At 38.3% G+C, this 21,019-nt stretch overlaps 1 protein-coding gene across 1 annotated transcript in view; it reads right to left on the minus strand.

Annotated features, from left to right (window-relative positions):
• LOC306844174 (neurexin-3b-like) overlaps positions 1–11,761 on the minus strand; it is a 329,450-nt gene extending 317,689 nt beyond the window's left edge. The window contains exons 1-2 of the mRNA XM_079376125.1: positions 11,586–11,761; positions 7,211–8,289 (exon numbers count right to left, since the gene is read on the minus strand). Of these exons, the coding sequence (XP_079232251.1) occupies positions 7,211–7,907 (697 nt within the window). The 5' untranslated portion in view covers positions 7,908–8,289; positions 11,586–11,761. The remainder of the gene's footprint in view (positions 1–7,210; positions 8,290–11,585) is intronic.
• Positions 11,762–21,019: the final 9,258 nt, after the last annotated feature.

The following is a 21,019-nucleotide window of genomic DNA, read 5'->3' on the forward strand; positions in this document are numbered from 1 at the left end:
GAGAAAGTTCCACTGTTAGACACACTTTTGACTTTGCATGGAGGCTGTCATGCAAAAGTTAAATTTTCAGCTAAAAAAAAAACCATACTGGTTTGTCATGCAAGGGATCAGGACTGTCCCTGTGCATGCCTGTTAATATATAAATAAATAAAATCCTGTGGAAAAAAAATCTATAAAATCTGTTCCATTTTCTGAGAGAAACAGATTGACATTATTACTTCAAATCACTCCATCACTTCGAGAATATTGCTGTAGTGTTCAGAATGCCACAGCGTTCCTCACATACTCTGGATGAGGCCATAAATCCAAGCAGGTTACTAAACCAGCTGTCCGATGTGGACCATGTGGATTTACGAGGTTGTGAGGTTTGTGGATTTCTGGTGACACCATGGACACAGAGAATTACTCTCACTGAAGACTCGTGCATAGCTATCCAAGTGAATCATCCAAAGCTGTTTTTGTTTCTGAATAAACCTGTTTAAATGAATGCACACTGATTGCAAGAGAACAGCAAAATTCAACCAAATAACCACATACTGTAAAGCCTTAAACCAGGCCTTTCAGTTTGTAAAGCTTACATGAATCACCTGAAAAATCTCTCTATTAAATTCAATTTGACGAACCAATTTAAATCAAAGAAAAAAAAACCTCTCAAGGAGTCTCAAATCTCAAGGAGCCTGGCATATCTAAAAAGCTGCAGATAAAAGCAAAGCATGCTGATGGTCTGAGAAACTTTAGACTAAGGTCATCTATATACATGTTGGATTTTATTTTATTTTTTAGAATTGTGTGATACATTTATGAATTTTGTAAACGCAGAGGATTTTGATAACTTTGTTTTCTGGGAATAAAACCACAGCCTACTAAATTACTTTTTTATATATATTTTATGCATTTGGCAGGGTTTTGTCTAACTTGATCCAAAATGCATTGCATTGCATTCAAAGCAGACTATTTTATTTTATTTATTTATATATATATTTATGAGTTCTCTGGTAACATTCCATGGGAATTTAACCTATGAATTTGGTGTTACGAGCAGCATGTGCTACAAGCTGAGCTAAATGTTGCATATCATATACACAAGTTAGCAAAAACTAATTTTAACTTGCACCCACGCCTCTCCCTGCTTTATCAGATGCAGTTCATCATAAAGGTGAATAATCGGCCATTGTTGAGAATGTCACACTAAGCAATCAAAGACTGATGGCTTTACCATATGAGGGCAGAAATCGTATATGATTCCCAACATTTGCCATCTCAAAAGGCAAATCCAGGCCTGCTTCCTTACTGGCTGGAAATTTATCACCTAGATTTTCTGAAGGTCGCACAAAATCAGACATCTGAGAGTTAGAGGCTCTTTTTTTGTCTCTTTCCTGTTGTCCTTTCAGTGTTGGAACCAGAGGATGATCAGTTTATTTATTCAATAATAGCTGGTCTATCTGGCTTATTACATTTACCTAAGGCTTTTAGGGCACACTTGTCAGGCTTTTAGGATTCGCTGGGTTTCTTAGCTTACAGCAATTTTGTTAAATTCAATTGACAGAGACAGTCTGATGTTTCATGTCTACTGTATGTTTAATTGTAAAGTTGAATCGACCCGCACTGCCGGTCATCAGAATATGCTGTGTTCAGGATTCTGGGTGTTGGTGTCCCCCACCAAACTTTACCACAAATATTCCTTGCTCACCCAGCTTTACCAGAAATACAATATTGATTGACCAGCATTTTTTGCAGGTGAACAACATGCCTATACTTGTTATTTAGCTACAGCAGCACCAAACAAGCACTGACAAGACTGGACCAGTATGGAGCACAACTGTCAGGTTCAGTTTCAATTAAAAATCGGAATAATTTTCTCTTACATGAAACTTTCTTATAAATTCCTTAGAGAGGATTTAATGCTAATGAAAACCTTTCAAAACTCAGAGATTGTTAAGCAATTGTTCCCTACAGAACTGTAGAAACCACATTGATTTCAGCTAGATACATAAAGGAATAGTTCACCCCAAAATTTAAATTCTGTCATCATTTGCTCACCCTCAAGTAGTTGCAGACCTGTATGAATGTCTTTGTTCTGCTGAACACAAAGAAAGATATTCAGAAGAATGTGGGAAACAGAGCAGTTCTGGGGCACCATTGACTTCCATAGTATTTATTTTTTTCCTACTATGGAAGTCAATGGTGCCCCAAAACAGCCTGGTTACAAACTTTCTTCAAAATATCTTCCGTTGTGTTCGGCAGAACAAAGAAATAGATTTGGAAATACTTGAGGGTGAGTAAATGATGATAGAATTTTAATTTTTGGGCGAACTATCCTTTTAATGATGAACCACACTACCCTGTGTAATCCTGAAGCGAGATCCACAAATCACTATTATGGGTAGATAAATCACACCAAACACTTCCCATACACTTTTCAAGTCAGCATGAAATGAAAATGTATCAATGATCTCTCTCTGGTGACTCTATGCTGGATTCTCTCTGGTGATGTATACCCATGACTTCCCTCTATTTAAGTTTTGTAGTACTCGTGTCCAAGTACAAGTCCATATTTTCATGGTCCTGGTCTAAACGTGGACCATTTAGACTATGCCTTGACTTGGACTTGGGACTTTTTGAGTACTAGAACACTGCGGACACATTTTGTGGTCTGTGCCGACTCGTGCATATGATCCGCTCTGATCTATTATGTCTCTAGATTAGAGCACTTTGTGTGTGCTGCAGAAGTTTGTGTGACACTCATACGAAATCAGGCTTCATTCACCCCACAAAAAAGCATATTTACACTGTCTGAATTGTTTCTCTGTCTCAACACACACTTAACCTTCTTCTGGTCTTTTTACATGCACTAGACTCGGACTTAAACAAGCTGATCTCGACTACAATACTGCCTCCTTTGTCAACAAAATGGCTGCCTCTAAATACAATACCCGTGCCTCCAATACCTGTGCCTCCCGTGCCTGTGTTAAATAAAACAGAAGAGAGCAAAGCGGATTTCCAGACAGTGTCACTTTGACTGGTTACTTGAAGCGTTGGGAGAGAGAGAAAGAGGGTTTATCACCCTCACGTGACCATATCCCTCTTGATGACATGCTGCTCAGCTTTAATCCTTTGCTCTATTTTTCAGCCCAAAAACACAAATCCCAACATTTGGCCGCGTTGGGTCAAGAGACACAAATGCCCACTGCGCCTGAATCAGGTTGAAAGTCATTTTCCCCTTTTTTATTGACCTACTTTTGTAGTAAGATTATAGTAACTGTCATATTTCCATGTATATTTATTAATCCTCACAGCTAAGCCAATAGCGATTGTTTTGACATTTTTTTTGCATGCTGTTGAGCATTAATTGCTTTTTATCTCGTAAAAGGCAAGGTTAAAAACGTGTAGCTCGTAAGTGAAGAAAATAAGGTGCTGCTAATCACAGGAAAAGTGTGATTGAAAAATTTAAAATTTAATTGAGTCTCTTAATAATTAAAGCATCATTGAGTGACTACACTTCTTTATAATGCAGCAATTCGCAAATAAACTAACAGAGATTAAACAGTCGGAAACTAATGGATGTGACAAGCACCGAAACATCACAGGATTTAATGTTTTGTAGCTGGAATTCAGAGTAAAGTGTTTATCTGTGTGTCTTATATGGTTGCTGTGATCTCAACAACTAAATGCTGTGGCACAGTTTGCCAACGATACCTTCTGATCCACATCGTCAGGGCAAAATGAACATGTGTTTTACGGCTAAATGCATATTGTTTTAATCTCCCTGCAGTTTAAGACAGATTTCCACATGATAATACTGACGGTTGTGCTCCTGCTAGGGTGGTGTGGCCCGTCTAGCGCTTTCATACACACTGAGTTATGCGGTCTGCCTTCCTGTGCCATCTGCTTGCTCTGAGGGTCTTTGCAAGCCTGTTGCTGTGTCTGTTTGCACTTAAAACAATGGCAGGTTGCACAGATTACCAAGGGCAAACATTAAACACTTTCTGAACTCACATTTGTTACTTTGGAACATATTGTGCTGTTCAATTGCAACAACACTAAAATATGAATTCAGTAAACAGTTAGGCAGACCATTGGAAGTGGATTGGATCCAGTTTGAGTCTGCAAGTTTAATAATTCACTACATGTGCTGAGCATAGTATCATGATTATCTACATTAAGCCATGCACATTTTTTTTTGTACAAACTTGCCTTATTCTGTTTCTTCAACTATAGGCACTTTATTTCTGAAACCCCACCATAGTGTCATATTCACTATGTCTCAAAACATGCATTATGTGATATAAAATTGTCGAAATTACATTTTTGATCAAATGGCCGAGATTCGTTTGTCTTCAATGACCCTACTGTCTCCTTAGTAAACAAGTACACTTTATCAGGGGCAAAAGTATTCAGTGTGGTGGAACTGTCATCATTTTTGAAAAAGTATTTTCACACAATAATTATTGAAATGGTTTATGTTTACTTCATTTTTTTTGTTTAGATGATTATATATTTTTTATAATCAATTTTCATCAAGGTCTGGCACTGGGATTAAAGTAAAACAAAAACCTACATATAAAAGGAATTTTAAAAGTAGCAAATCTGAATGATAAGGGCATGGTAAAAAGTCTCCAAGTCAGTTTTAATGTGATCTTATATAACATTTCATATAAAATCCAACTTTCAATATAAATGGACACCCAGGACAAAAAAAACCCAGAAGAAACACACTTTCTCTGTAAATAAGACCCATTATAAATTGTGCCTTATTCACAAACTCTGCAATTAATTTGTTAAACTTCAATTACTGTCTTTTTATCATCTTTCTGATTGAAGGTTGGAAAAGAGCTTTATACTACGCATATCCTGGTGTAGTCAAGCACATTTCAGATCGCAATCGGCTGCTAAATCCTACCCAACCTAACACATAGAACCGGCTTGCAAACTAGGGAATTGCGGATATATAGAATACACATTGAATTTAGCACAGTTTTTTGGCCATATTTGTACATTTAGCGAATTTGTATAATTCCTTTAGTGTTACAGATAGCACGCACAAATAAATGCTATCATTGGACGCTATTCATTCTTAGTGAATTCCCTGTAAATGAGTAAATGCAGCCACGCTGTGAGGTGCTGAGAACATGTCAATCCAAGTTTAAGCTCATCATTTGCTCCCATCGCCCCTAGCGAATTAGCCATTTCTCTTTCGTTCCGCCCCTAATTACGGAACGCTCCCACAGCTCAGTGGTGCAATCCGTTATCAGACACGTCCATTAATCTGTGGGCACGACTGGGGCCTGATGAAGCCAAGACAGGCCGTGATGGCCCTGACAGCCCCGCCTGCGGTCAAAGCGCAGGACAGGCTGAGCAAAACCCCCTGCTCTGAGATTAGAGGTCCACTAGCTTCGCATTTATCACATCAGCTTTCCCTTGAGCAGCCGCTGACTGGCTCCTCATTAAGGGCACTTTTTTAGGCCTACTGGTTGCCAGAAGGCCAGAGACACAGAAACATCCTTCACCAGCCCTCCAGCCCTGAGCACCCCTACTGATCCAAAGGTGATCTGACCATACAGCCTGATCTCCTGTCGCTACCGAGGACAATCTCTTAATCTTTATAAAGGAGCACTGAGGAGCAGGGCTGGAGTGATCAGTCTAAAGGGCTTGGGTTTGATCACGAAATGCAATAAGTCAGGCATTCAGGTTTGGGTCCACTGATTCCCTGCCTGACTGGATGCCTTTATATTCATGCCCTGAATAAATTTAGATGCTTGTGGAATTATAGACTATACACAGGGCACAACACGAAAAGAGTAATCTTTCATAACCACGGGACCAAAGTCTCTTGGCAATTCAGTGTGCATTTGAAAAGTATAATCAGTTTTGAGACTTATTCTAATACCTGCTGGTGAGTCTACAGTGAGAGTAATCCCAAATAGGTCTTAACACTGAAGTACAGTTGAAAAAAGAAACTTGACCGTTTAGAATCAAGACATTTTTCTGTTCTAAATAATAGAGATACAAATTTCAGTTCAAAAGGTTCAACTCTTGAAATCACGGTGTACCTTCACTTGTCTGTAACGTGCAGGATCTGGATATTTGATGAAAAAAAGTATCATTTAACCTATAACGATGACTATATAAGACAAAAAAAAATATGGATGTCCTTGCAAAAGGTTTGAAGTGAAAACGATATCTGTAACATATCAAGGCATACATTGCTGACATAAACTGTCACTCAATCATTATTCCTTGAGTGATACAATGAGCAAAGTAATTACTGAAAATCAAAACATCATCATTATTAATTGTTTTCTAGGTTGACACATAAAATTGCATTAGTGGCCCTATTTGGACACTTAAACCACACTTTAAAATGTTTGTATGCAATTGCATTAGAACAACTGGCATCTTCAACTAACTTCAACTAAAACGTAGCAAGTTGGTGTTGCAGGGTTATTTAGTGTATATTATCAGTACCCTGAAAGAGGTCAAAGGTATCCAAACAGGTAGTACCTTTTGTATCTATTTATTTGTTTGTTTCACTTGAAAGTGTATGTATGCCATCTTGATGTAAAATAAATAGCATATGTTTTACTCATGCAAAGAGCACACGCATTCTTAAGTATGACGCAAGTGTCTAAATGCTTTTTGAGGCCACAACATATCATCATTAATTGAAAAAGGTTATGCTTAGCATGCTTGTGTACAATAAGTAATGTTGCCTTGTTTCAATGTGATAATTTCACAAATTAATAAAATTAATTATGCTAAAATGTACTGTGAGGTGTAATTTAACTGCACTCCAAACTGTGTTTGGAGGTGTGAGGTGAGGTGAATAACATTAAACAATATTTGAAACAGGACTTAACATGACATAGTATTCAAGACCCATTTTACAGTACTTTAGTAATGCAACATATTTTCAGTCAAACTTGATGTTAAACCAGAAAAAAAAAACTGCAAAACTGTCTTCTTAACATTTCTCAACTTGTTTTTCAGTAAACATATCCAGATGAATTTACTTGAAAAAATTTCCCATGAATGTGTAACAGGAAAGTAAATAGGATCAGTTTTGATTTCATGTTGATGCAGGTTTTTTTATTTTATTTATTTTTTTCTTGAGAAGCTTTTGCCTATGGTTTCTTAAAAATATATTACTAAAATAAATTGCATCAAACTATTGGCCAGATATGTTTTCAAAATCAAAGGTAAACATTCTTACCTTCATTGCAGTAACGACCTACATATCCTGTTTTGGAGCAGTCACAGTAAACTTCACCATCAGCCATACTGCAACTGCCTCCATTTTCACAGGGATTCTCTGTACACAAGCCTTCCATCTCTAACCGGACCTTTTGGCTCCCTAGGCGCGTTGGAACCTGATTCCCGTAACCCAGGTCTGTAATAATCCCCTTGAACGGTGGCATCTCTTTAGCCGCTGGTAGTGTTAGGGCAGATGTCCGAATGTCTTGAGGCACACCTCCAAGATACAGATCACTGACAATCTTCATGAACTGCCTTTGCGGTCTCACCTCATCCACCTTGGACTCTCCGTCCAGTGCCAACACGGTTCGCAAGTTGTGCCTGCTGATGGTGGCAAAGTGCCAGCGACTGTCATTTACCATCTTGTCGGAGGTTATAGTGGTTTCTGCACAGTCCACGCTAAAACGCAACTTCAGCTTGCTTGCCTCAATGCTCAGGAGCAGGAAGTCACAATATCCTCCATCATCAAAGTAGAGAACCAGACCTTCTGATATAGCCGTTTTGAACTGAAAGCTGAGGTCACTTCTTGTGCTGGCATCCCAGCGTAGATAGCGTGCCCACTGACCCTCTGAGCCTGTGAACTCCAGGCCCAAACCAAGACTCAGGAAGGTGCTGAGCAGTAATAGTACACAATGGGGCCGGCAAATGGGAGGCATGGTAACCAGTGGTTATGCTACAAGAGTGCACTGAACAAAATACAATTCCTCAGTTTTATTTTCTGTCAAATGATGTGAAGATCATTGAAGAAACATCAAATCCTTTAGATGATAAACATATGAGTGAAGAAGGTGAGGCCATTGAGGTTCTTGACACATGCTATCCTAAATCCTGTTTAAGGGTACCAAGTTGAATTTCAAATAGACCGAATAGCCTTGAGATAAGAAGTTAACAACTGGTCAGCTTCTGCTGTCTAGATAGGCTTTAATGATGATGCTCCCTTGAGTCGACTTTCAGGATTAAAACAGAGATGTTCCATATTGGTTCTGATTCTATTATATCGACACGTTAATGGGCACATTGGTCCTTCTTTTGCCTGATCTGTGAAGATAAAGAAAAAAAGAAATACATTTTCATTAGGTTCATTATACATTACATATACAGACAAATATACTTTACACAGTGGGCAATGTTGTGTTCCCTTAAACTTATGTTTCCTTAGACCAAATGTTTTCAAATTGTGTCCTGGGACCCTCAGAGGGTGCCAAATTTGAAAGGAAAAAAAAATGACACAAATGTATTTGTCAGGCTTTGATGTAATATATATTTACCCAATCATTGACAGTATCATTTTGTAGTACTATTATTATTAGAAATCATGAGTGAATATGATTATTTTATTCAACTGACCAATTTTGAAAAGAATGGCATATTGTTTTGTGAAACAATATGTAAGTCTTCATAATATCAAACTTTTTTCTCACGTTTTCACACATATTACACTTTTTCTCACACAATGCAATTATAAATATATAATTATATTTTAGTTAGGGATCCTTTGCAAATAGATCATTTATCTGAGGGTCTTTGGCCTTAGATTACACCAAGATGTTTTTTATGTTTTTTATATACTTTTTCCTTGTGTTCAGGGACTATAAATAAACCTTTTATAAAGGTTATAAGTTCTCCTGAAAAATATTTGAGCTGCCCAACATGGCAATTTCTGTCTTTTTTCACATTATTACCCATCTGTCTGACCAAAGGCAAATGTGGAGATTGGAAAACCTATTTAGTTACATTATTTTTGCAATTATGTTTGTTGCCACTAGTGGCTTAAAAATACACACTTTACTTTTAAAAGCCTTTATTGTTAGATCTATGTGTTGAAAATATATTTTTGCACAGGCCAACAGTACAGTATTTTACTCCAAAATAAAGCTACATTTGCATTTTGGCAAGTAGTCACAAAGGCCACTGTCAAATATTTGCTATTTACGACACCTAAGTATTTACAACACACGCGGTCAGTTGACAGATGCCTGACGGAGAGATATTGTACGTGTGTGTAGAATTCCATCCTTCCCTGCCCTGGCTGTTGCTTTGGCATGGAGCCCCCAGAGACAAAAGCCTCCCCAATCGTAGCTGTTCCACAGTGGTGCAACACAATAGCCCCTTTAACTACCTGCCCTGAATAGTTAATCTCTCCCTGGCAGCCAGCTATTGAATTAAGGCAACTGATACCAACACCGATGCGTGGAGCGTCTCTTGAGTGATAGTGGGTCTTGTATGTATTTCAATAGAGAACGAGCACTCCGCAAGATTTGAGAAGAAAGGTGAAAAGGGTGAGCAGAGCAGAACGCAGTGGCCACGGTCAAGACATTTACCATGCATGCCACACTAATAGGCAAGGCATCATGAAGAACGGGTTTTCAGAAGGACTTCCTGATCAGTCTGCCTGAAACCTGATCCTCACATGCGGCGCATGACAACTGGCCATTGGTCTGGCAGCAATCAGAAGGAGGACTTATTACAAACATAATACAGACTATTGGGTTACAAATTATATAGATTCGATCAGAACTCTCCAGAAGCAGTAGTCTATGAGGACTATTCAAAAGACATTTGGACAGGATTCTTGGATAGTGCTGTGAAAAGATGAGGAATTAGACTCTGAAGTATGTGTTCTGCCATATGCTCTGTAATCCATAGAAAATTCACTCAAACGGAATAAATGTTGCATTTGGTTCCCAAAAGGCAAAAGAGCATGAAACGCTTACACATAACTATCAGAGGAAAAGTCTTCCATCTGCCTTGAATGATTTACAGTCATTTCTAGCATGTTTTATTCTCTGTGAGCAAGGCCAAGATGCTGGGTACAAGAAACAACAAATATATATGCTGATTATGTCTCCATACGCGCTTTCTCTAATGTCATGTCAATCTCAGCTGGGTTTCTCCTTCAAATGTCTCTTAAATTCTCAATATCACAATTTTTCTTTTCGACAAGGCAATTTGACATCAAGTGATCCAATACCGCCTGACATGCATTCACAAAGAACAAAAAATTAACAAGCCTTAGTAACCTGCAGTGTATCAATAATGTGCAGCAGCATAGATGTTGTGGAAAATAAATTATTCATCACACACTGTATTTCAAATGGGATTCCTGATTAAATGAATACACCCCCCCCCCCAAAAAAAATATTCTGTCATCATCTACTCACCTTCATGCCTTTCAAAACATGACTTTCTTTTTTCTGTGAAACACCAAAGCAGTTATTTATAGCTGAACTTTGAAGCTGGTATTTTTCATACCCTGAAAAAGACTGCAAAACAGCTATCATATGCCTTTAGAATAAATGCAATATATTGCAACGGTCTCATGAGCTACTTCTAATTATGTTTTTATTTATTTTTTTTATTTTTTTTAGTTTGACGGGCCCTGATTTCTATTCAGGTCTCCAAGAGAGCAGCTCAGACATACTGACAGACATCTCCTTTGGTGTTTCATGGGAGAAAGAAAGTCACGCACACATCAACCCTTAAATGGTTTCTGTAATCAAAAGGATAATAATAATAATAAAGGTATATGAGAAGCTAATATATATATATATATAGAGAGAGAGAGAGAGAGAGAGAGAGAGACATAGAGAGAGAGAGAGAGAGAGAGAGAGAGAGAGAGAGAGAGAGAGTATACATGCAGATTTTCAGGTCAAATGATGGTATGAAAACTCACCATCTTTATCTAAAAGTAACATGGTGGCAATATAATCGGAAGGCTGCTAACCTTAAAGTATGTGTGTATATGGGAGATACTAAGTAAATTAAATTTTATTATTGTGCCCCAATAAATTAATTTTCGCATGTATTTTTATATTCCTGAATATTAAAGGGTTAAGCCAATGTCACATACAACTTTATGCCACAAAAATAACTTTAACATTCTTAAGGGTCATGAAAGTTTTGCACTATTAAAGCCTAGAGAGAAAGAGAGAGAGAGAGAGAGAGAGAGAGAGAGAGAGGTGATCATGTTCAGACTGCTGCATGCATCCTTCAGTCTCCTCTCTGGCAATGACAGTAGATCTCAAACATCCATTAAATATTTCAGAAACGTTTATGACATAAGAAGAATGAGATACACTAATTAAGAATGTTTCTGACATGCTGTAAGAAATGTATCCTCACATATTGCAAGTATTCAAATATTATATTACAAGCGTCTGCATTTGAAGAACGTAGCTATTCCAGAGCAAATGCACGAAAGCTGTGTTTAAAAAAATCTATTTATAAATACACAAACGTCAGAAATACTGTAGTATACCATGATGAGTAATGTAAGTTAATGACTAAACGCATTTGTGAAACTCTCTAAATCTCTTTAAGTAGTTCTGATTTACCTCATATGATGAAGATTGTACTTCACCGACGAAGAATCCGGATTATTCTAAAAATTGTCTCAAAAAACGTTAAATCCACATTGCGAGTGATGGAGCGCGGATGGAGCGATGCTGAGGTCAAATCCAGTGTAGCGGGATAATCTGCGCATCCAGAGCTCGCTCTCCTCCGCTCGACTGAGGTGCTGGAGCCTGTCCCGAGCTCGCGAGCTTCGCGGCTCCGCCCACTGCTTACATTAAACACGCCATTTAAAGAAGTACCAAGACAAACATAGCGTTTTCTGTCAGGAATCCCCTTCAAGTATCTTCACATGAGTGACTATCAGTTTAATCCTACATTTAACATCACATGAAGATCTACCGTCTGCACAAGATGAGGAGTCTCGGGTGCGAGCGGCTGTATAGGACATGTTTGCATATCAAAAGCCTTCAGAGTTTTCTGGAACAGTATTTGGGGAAGTCTCCATGGTCCTGAAAAGAGATTGTGCTTTAACTGCCCAGATACTAAACTCAAAAGTAATGGCAGTTCCTTGAAATCCATTCTGAAAACACATTTAAATGGGGTTCTAATCGTTCTAATAATTGATACATCACGTTACTGGCATGGGCATGCGCACTGATGTTTTCATCATTCAGAAATCTTTCAACGCTCAGATCAAAGCTAATCTAGTCTATTGCCGTGACATATGAGGTAGTTCTTGCGACCTAATTAAACGGAAAAGTTAATGAAAAGATCACTGACGCGGCTTAATGAGGCAGTGTGAGAGTCCTGTGGGAATACGAAAGAGAATGCAAATGCACACGCAAGCAAGTAACGTGCACGCTTGTCGCACGCGCACTGAATATTTTTATATACCAATAAATAACTACAGGGAGTTAATGTTTGCACATTTAAAATAAATATATATAATAAATCAAATGATCCCTAAATGCTGTAAACACTGCGTTGCATTTGAAATATTTCATTTATCAGGGCTTCTAACCAAAATGATTTACAGTGCTGGGGGAATTTAAATGGCTTGCCCCAGAGTATGGTAACAGTAAGTATTTCGTTTTGGGACCTACAGCCTTGGCAGAATATCCACACACCTTTAGCATTAATAGAGGGCCCAAACATATTACAGTACATGTGGAGCCTACACAACACTTGTCCTGAAGTAATGAAACTAAAGTGAAATCTGTTTTCCTCAAATTCACACATGTACATCACATTAAAGGGTTACTTCACCCCAAAATGAAAATGTTGTCATTAATCACTTACCCCCATGTCGTTCCAAACCCGTAAAAGCTTCGCTCGTCTTCGGAACACAAATTAAGATATTTTTGATGCATTCTGACAGCTCTCTGATCCTCCTATATACAGCAATGTAATTAACACGATCAACGTCCAGAAATGTAGCAAGGAGATCGGTAAAATAATCCATTTGACATCAATGGGTAGCCATCTCCAGCCCTTATCATTTACATTTACAAGCTCTTTGCTGATGCTTTGTTAACAAACTGTCATAAGTGCATTTCACCTCACCAGCACAAACACACACGCACACAGGCACTTTGCAACTGCTAGTCAGTGAGTAAGTGTCAGTAGAGGAAATTGTTGTTTTTGTTGTCATTTTTTAAGGCTTGTGAAGATTGGGATCTTCTTTTCCCATGTTATAGAGGCAGCACTGTCCATCTTTCTTCAACAAAACCTCTCCTATACTTGTACACTTCCAGGGCACCATCTGCTACAATTCATTATCCCACAGAGCTCGACTAAGTACAGTGCTTTTCAAAGCGCTTTTAAAGAATAAAACATGCTAAAAGTCAGATCTGTTTTATCCAACTAGTTTCAAACTGTGTCCAAGCTCAGTAGCAACTGCCTCATCAAAGATAACCCCAGCACTGGGTTAGGATAGTCCTGTAAACAGTAGGTTAGTCTAACAAGCTTCCTACCATTCCCAGAACTAATATCTACTTAGACTGTTTAGTACTGTCCAAATGTATCTTTCTACAAATCAAAGTATGTCCCACAAGAAGTGCCACGCCAACCTCTTGCCTAAATCCACAAGCCTCTTCTTTTCTGACATTTCTCCTGCCTCAATCCAACCACACAAATTTAAAATAGAAAATTCTTCCAGAACTGTTTCCCGACCCTTTTTTTTCCCCTCACAGTGTGTGAAGCTAATGCTCTATGCCCCGCGGCCTGCAACACCTCTATCATAATTAGGAGGAACATCCTTCAGCCAAGGCAGGTGGAGGAGCCCCCTGGGAGAACCTGTAAGACAGTCACATTCCTGACACATGAAGAGAATGTCTTCAAGGCAGGACAGACATTCTCTGCTTCAATAATATACCATAAAAAGTGATAAGTTGACTTAACTTAATTTTAAGGCAACAGGTTTCCTTAATTTTTTAAGTAAATCATAATAATAATAAAAAAGTTAAGTGAACTTGACAATTCACTTAACTTATTATTTTAAATTATTTACTTAATAATTTTAAGACTTTGGGTTTCCTATACTGTAAAAAGTGATACGTTGACTTAACTTAAAAAATTGAGGAAACCCGTTGCCTTAAAATTATTAAGTAAATAATAATTTAAAAAAGAAGTTAAGTGAACTTGACAATTCACTTAACTTATTTTTTTAAATTATTTACTTAATAATTTTAAGACAATGGGTTTCCTATACTGTAAAAAGTGATGAGTTGACTTAACTTAAAAAATTAAGGAAACCTGTTGCCTTAAAATTAAGTAAATAATAATAATAACAAAAAAGTTAAGTGAACTTGACAATTCACTTAACTTATTATTTTAAATTATTTACTTAATAATTTTAAGACTTTGGGTTTCCTATACTGTAAAAAGTGATACGTTGACTTAACTTAAAAAATTGAGGAAACCCGTTGCCTTAAAATTATTAAGTAAATAATAATTTAAAAAAGAAGTTAAGTGAACTTGACAATTCACTTAACTTATTTTTTTAAATTATTTACTTAATAATTTTAAGACAATGGGTTTCCTATACTGTAAAAAGTGATGAGTTGACTTAACTTAAAAAATTAAGGAAACCTGTTGCCTTAAAATTAAGTAAATAATAATAATAACAAAAAAGTTAAGTGAACTTGACAATTCACTTAACTTATTATTTTAAATTATTTACTTAATAATTTTAAGACAATGGGTTTCCTATACTGTAAAAAGTGATGAGTTGACTTAACTTAAAAAAAATTGAGGAAACCCGTTGCCTTAAAATTATTAAGTAAATAATAATAAAAAAATAAGTTAAGTGAATTGTCAAGTTTTAAGTAAATAAATTAAATTATTTACTTAAAAATTTTAAGGCAAGGGGTTTCCTCAATTTTTTAAAGTCAACATCACTTTTTGGAGTGATTAAGTTAAGTCAGCTTATCACTTTTTACAGTGTAGTAAAACTTAAAATAAAATGAACCTACTTATAAATGTGCAATTAACAGTGCAGGTTATTGTATTATTCATCGCATGATATATTAGATACAGTATCTAATGACCTCATATACACTCATATTAATGTGAACAAGAATACACACACACACCTAATTTCAAGACGACACATTCCTGAACAGGAATCAAAGCCCCACTCCCAGCATGTGACTGGCTGGCCGATCTCCTGCCCTGAGTCTTCTTATCTCAGGAGACCTCTAAAAACCATGATATATTTGAGAAGAACATATGGATATCTTTAAAGAACAGCACCGTCAATGTTCACGAACAGGGCAAAGACCTTGTCATTTGGAGAAACTCCGGCACAAATCCTCCATGATTCCCTGACCATTAAAGCAGTAATTCAGTGATGTTATCTGTAGGGAAGACGGTTTTACAGCCGACGTCCGAACTAAGCAAAACACCAGATCTCCACGAAAGTGACCTTCCCATGACCTCGCGTTTCTCCCCAAATGCGCCTTTTTGCTCTCTAACAGACAAAGAGACACAATGTTTTCGCTCAAGTATTTTAAAAGGGACAAATTATACTAGTTTCTGCTATTGAAGCAATATACTCGAAAACAATATATTTACAACATATATTAAGGTTGTTTTCATGTAATTTATAAGCTTGCTGTGTTAATGGAATTTATGGTATTGTTGTAATCTTTTGATGCATAGTTTTCCTGATCAATATTTGTTCAGTTTCACATGCGTGGTGTGATTGTTTAGAATTAAGGATTGTTTCATCTAGGGTTTAACCGCGTAATTGATACAATTGATATATGTACTTTGGCTATGCAAAAATACTTGGTGTTTGATTTCGGATGAAAGCTGATTTCATTAGCAGTAATCTGGTGTGGATAAAAATTGTCTGTTCTCATCAATGTATGATTACAATACGAATAGAAATCTGCTGTCAATAATTTATTCATGTGATAAAATAACTGAACAAGATAATGTATGCACGGAAAGAAGCTGTGCAGGGCGGGGCTCCGCCCCACAGGAAGACTCTGATTGGGTCAGTCGCCCGTGGGTGGATCCCAAATAGGCCCGTTAAAGACAGATACCCAACTGTGTGTCTCAGGTGGAGAAAAGAAAAGTTTTGAAGCTCAAGCTTAAGCTCAGCTCGCTCGTTGCTCTCTGCTTGCTCGGCGCTCTCCCAGTCGTTTAACATCATGGTCGAGCAGTGAACAGAGATCAAGACTCAAACTTCCAAAGAAACTTTAACATCTAAAGCCTCAGAAACTGAAACAAACTTCCTGGGAGCGTCATTCAGAACGAAACCAACCAACCACTGAAGAGTATTCTCGTGATGACGACCTACCAAGCCGCCAAGCCGCACACGGCTTTTCCTGAACCGGGAAGGAACTGAACTCAACTGAAAGCAAAGAAAGTAAGACAATATTTCCTAAATCTGCTGGAAACTGGTTGTATTCATCACTAAGAGTAAAAATAGAAGAGTTCCATGCGTTCCATGCGATTTCCCTCAGGTTAAAGTTAGAGCATTCTTGAAAACGAGCATTAGAACCTAAAACTCTCTTCAGCTCAAAACAATTCATTGCCTGCAATTTGTGTGTCTGTGTGTATGTTTAAGTCTGCTGTTTGTGTGTGTAGCTTAGTATAGTGTTAGAGTAGTGAAATAAACTTTGATTCTATTAAGAAATCTCATGTCTGTTGCTATGTGATTTTTCAAGTCTGAAATTATTTGCTAAAGATCGCGTTTACCTACTCTCAAAATTTACCTATGCTAATTTTACCTAATGTCAACATTAACTTACCTAATAAATTCAGTATCACTGTGGCCACGGAATTAATCTGAATTGTTAAGGTATACTGGTTTAATGCTTGCTGGACAAGTCATTAATGAGGTATATTTTGGACATTTAGATTAATATCAATTAATCATATAAATATCGAATCTTAAGAATGATTCCCTAAAAGCTAAAATTAGAACAATAGTTCTAAAGTTATTACAGCCCCTTAAGAACAGTGTTTACTGCTAATTTATAACATTTTAGATTTTAGCATTTACAGGAATGATGATGCATCCATAATAAAATAAACTACTGGGGTAATACACATGCATATACATTAAAGTTAATTTGTATAGGGGTAAAAGAGCACCCCAATGTAAAATTCTAAAATAATCTTTTTAAATTTGCATTTATATAAGTCATTTGAATAATGACCAAGAGATACATCTTGAACTATGAATTACAATGAATTATTTAGCTATATTTTAATAGAAGGGCTCTATTGTTTACATAAATATTTTGTGTACACATAAAATTAACTCTTATACTCTAAAAATAGCTCAGTTAAAAGTCCAGATACATTGAGGAGGTGAACTGGAGACAATTTTGTTAAATATTACCATTTGAATTGATATCTTACAACTGTAATGACCAATAATCATTTTCAGGACCCATCATGCCCCCAAGTTTAAGGCATGCATATGTAACAATTTGCTGCCATGCAACCCTCTACTGCATTAATTTTGATGGTGTTACGTGTTTGGTGTGTAAAGCAAAGAGCACGACGAAGGAGTCAAAATCAAAGAGTATTTTAATAATGCACAGAAGGAACTTGGCACAACCACACATAAATACAAAATAGCAGACAAAGGAACATGAGAACATAGGCTTTAAATACTAAACGTAATCCGGGAGGAACAGAAAACAGGTGTGTATCCAACTAATCAAAAACCATGGAAACAAACGAGGCAGGAAGACAGAGACATAGAAACTAAACTAAAACAGATCATACATGCAACATATCGCCCCCCTCCCGGAACGGTGCATCCTCGCACCAACAAAAGTCCAACAGAGGAGGGAGGGTGGGGGTTCAGGAGGCGGGCGTGGAGCAGACGAGGGGCAGGCAACAGAAAAGGGGCAGAAAAAGTCCAAGAAATAAGTCCATGGGGGAGTGGAGGGTGGGAGAAGCCAGGGAGGAGCTCGGAGCAAGGTGGAAATCCAGAGGCCAGCCAGGATGAGGCCCCAGGGCAGAGTCGAGGGAGGGAGGAGCCAGGGTGGAGAAGGCCTTGACGACACCCTGGGGACGACTGACGGAGACTGAGCCGATGGACGAGGAGCCCAGGATGGAGCAGAGCAGACGTAGAGCCAGGGTGACATCGAGGGTCCGTAGGGCCTAGGCGGAGCCAGTGGCTTAGGCGGGGATCCAGAATGCCGCAGCGGAGCCGGAGTGACGGAGGACAAAGGTGGAGCTGAAGGGAAGGAGGAGCCTGACAGAGCCGGAGGGGCAGAGTGACGAGGCGTAGCCAGAGGAGTGGAGTCCCAAGGCGGCGGATGGTCGACGACTGACCAAGGCGGAGCCGGAGGGACGAGGGAGCTATGAGCCAAGATGAAGCCGATGGTTCAGAGGACCGAGATGGAGTCCAGGGCTCGGAGGCTGGAGGTGGAGACAGGGGATCCTCACACCTTGGCAGAGCCGGAGGCTGGAAGTCCCGAGGTGATGGATAAGAGCGCCCAGCTGTCACAGACTGAGGGTGAGCTGAGGGGCTGACAGGCACCAGCGGGACTTGGGCTCAGGAACTGACTGATTTGAAAGGAGGCGGGAGAGGGAGAAAAATAAAAGTAAACAAAGAAAAACGCCGCTAAATTACTCACTTGAGGGTCTGCTATTCTGTTACGTGTTTGGTGTGTAAAGCAAAGCACACGACGAAGGAGTCAAAATCAAGGAGTATTTTAATAATCCACAGAAGGAACTTGGCACAACCAAACATAAATCCAAAATAATAGCAGACAAAGGAACATGGGAGAACACAGGCTTTAAATACTAATCAGGGAGGAACAGAAAACAGGTGTGTAACTAACTAATCAAAAACCATGGAAACAAACGAGGCAGGAAGATGGAGACATAGAACCTGAACTAAAACAGATCATACATGTAACAGATGGTACACAATAAAAAATGATTCCATATAATTTTTTGGTCTATTTGGGAACATTTTATTAAAAAAACATTTTTTTTGACTACCCCCCCCCCCATCCCAAAATATATTTTTTACATTTTTTAATTTTATTTTTTTGTTGCGCAACAATGGTACAGAATTACAAATAAAATTCTCCATTCACATATCATAAGACAATGTTCAGAGAGCAATTAAAAATCACAAATCTGTCAAAAAATGTCAAGAAATCATTAAGTGAAAAGGGAAACACACTTGAAACACATTGATATATTGAATTTGATTCAGATGTAGGTTTGTGTCGTGGTGCGAGGCTGGGAAACTCCAGTCCTGGAGGACCACTGTCCCACAGAGTTTAGCTCCAACCCTAATTAAACACGCCTGCCTGTAGCTTTCTAGTGATCTTAAAATACATTAATTAGATTGTTCTGATGTGTTTGATTAGGGTTGGAGCTAACTCTGCAGGACAGTAGCCCTCCAGGACAAAAGTTTCCCAGCCCGGATGTAGTGTGTCGTGTCACATCATGTACTTCATGGAATGAGATTTTACTCTGTGTTAAACTTCAAGAAGCGCTTCTTCTCTGCTGTGAAACAGAGGTGCACGTTACACTTTTTGCACATCACTTTGGGTGTTCCTTTGCACCCAGGAACCTTGCATCTTCCCTTTTTGTCACACATAATGGGAAATCCTAGTTAGAATCCTAGCTGTGAACCCCTGCACCCTTACCCCTTCTTGTGCAATGTTGCCCTGAGGCAACGAAAATAAAAACTGAATTTCTGAACATGCAAAATAAAAAAAAATTCGTAAAACCTGACAAAAGTCTTCTCTACACCTTCACCTACACACACACATATTTTTTTGTGTACAGTAATTTTAAATAAGATTACTAAAGCTAATAATCTTGCCGCCTTCTCACACCATGTACTCATGTGACCATGTGTCAGAATAGGACGTCCCACCTTAAAATGGTGTTTGATAGTGACTCCCACACCTTATTGGACTGTTCTTTGATACTTTTCAAACATTTTAATTGGTTGCAATCATTTAAAAAAACATGCACTTAACATGGGACATAATAAAAACTTTCCCTTGCCTGAGGGCAACGCTATGCAGTACAGGGTTAACAATCTATAGTCAGTGGTGTGCCTAATGCTATGTTGTGCCATTTAATAATGCATATTCTTGGTGTCTATCATCTCTCTGTTACAGGTCCTGGTGCCATGACTGTATGATATCTACTGTATGTGCTACAGACTTTCACCAGATGGCCAGTGCGTTTGAGTATCTGTGTACATATGCAAACACGCTGGTTTACAGGTGTGACTTAGCAATAATTCATGGGGGCTCTCACACACTTCCCTGCTGGTTCAGTCACAGTGCTATTAACCAACCATTTAGCACCCTTGGCACTTTGGCAAGCTGGTGCTCACACCTCAGCCCTGTTTATGTGGGTACATTTTTCATGTCTGGTAATGATGTTGGGTTGTCTGACGAAGAACATTAGAAAAAACTTTTTTTTCTGAAAAAAAAATGTATGTATATATATATATAATATATATATATTAAAAAGTCAGTGGACATGGAGAAAATACAGAGTTTACTCTTTTTTGTTATTTTTTACAGACCGTTCCTTGTATTAAAGGCAGGGTAAGCAATTTCTGGAAGCCAATGTTGATATTTGAAATCATCAAAACAAACGTGCCCCTACCCCAAAAGGGTCTCACCCCTATTTTGATATATCTGCCCCACATATACGTAGCCTACGCAACCCAGGCAATGATTAGTTCTGTGAAACATAAGTCGCTTTTCCACCGAAATTACCTGAAACAATATGTCCCAGGAACTTTTTTTCCCCCAGACCTGTGTCTGCATTTATATCGCGTTCTGAACTACCGAGAAGATTAGGTAAATAGTCTGGTGACTTAACGTTAGGTCTGCGCGCATTTCTCAATACCAAGTATGCAAATTTTGGCCTTGCATCCTCTGTAGTTCCGACTTCACAAGTTAGACTCGGGAGTGTGAACTCCCGTGGACGGAATGACGCAAGTTCAGTAATTCAGGAA

Source organism: Barbus barbus (assembly GCF_936440315.1).
Source record: "Barbus barbus genome assembly, chromosome: 24".
NCBI classification, from domain to species: Eukaryota; Metazoa; Chordata; class Actinopteri; order Cypriniformes; family Cyprinidae; genus Barbus; species Barbus barbus.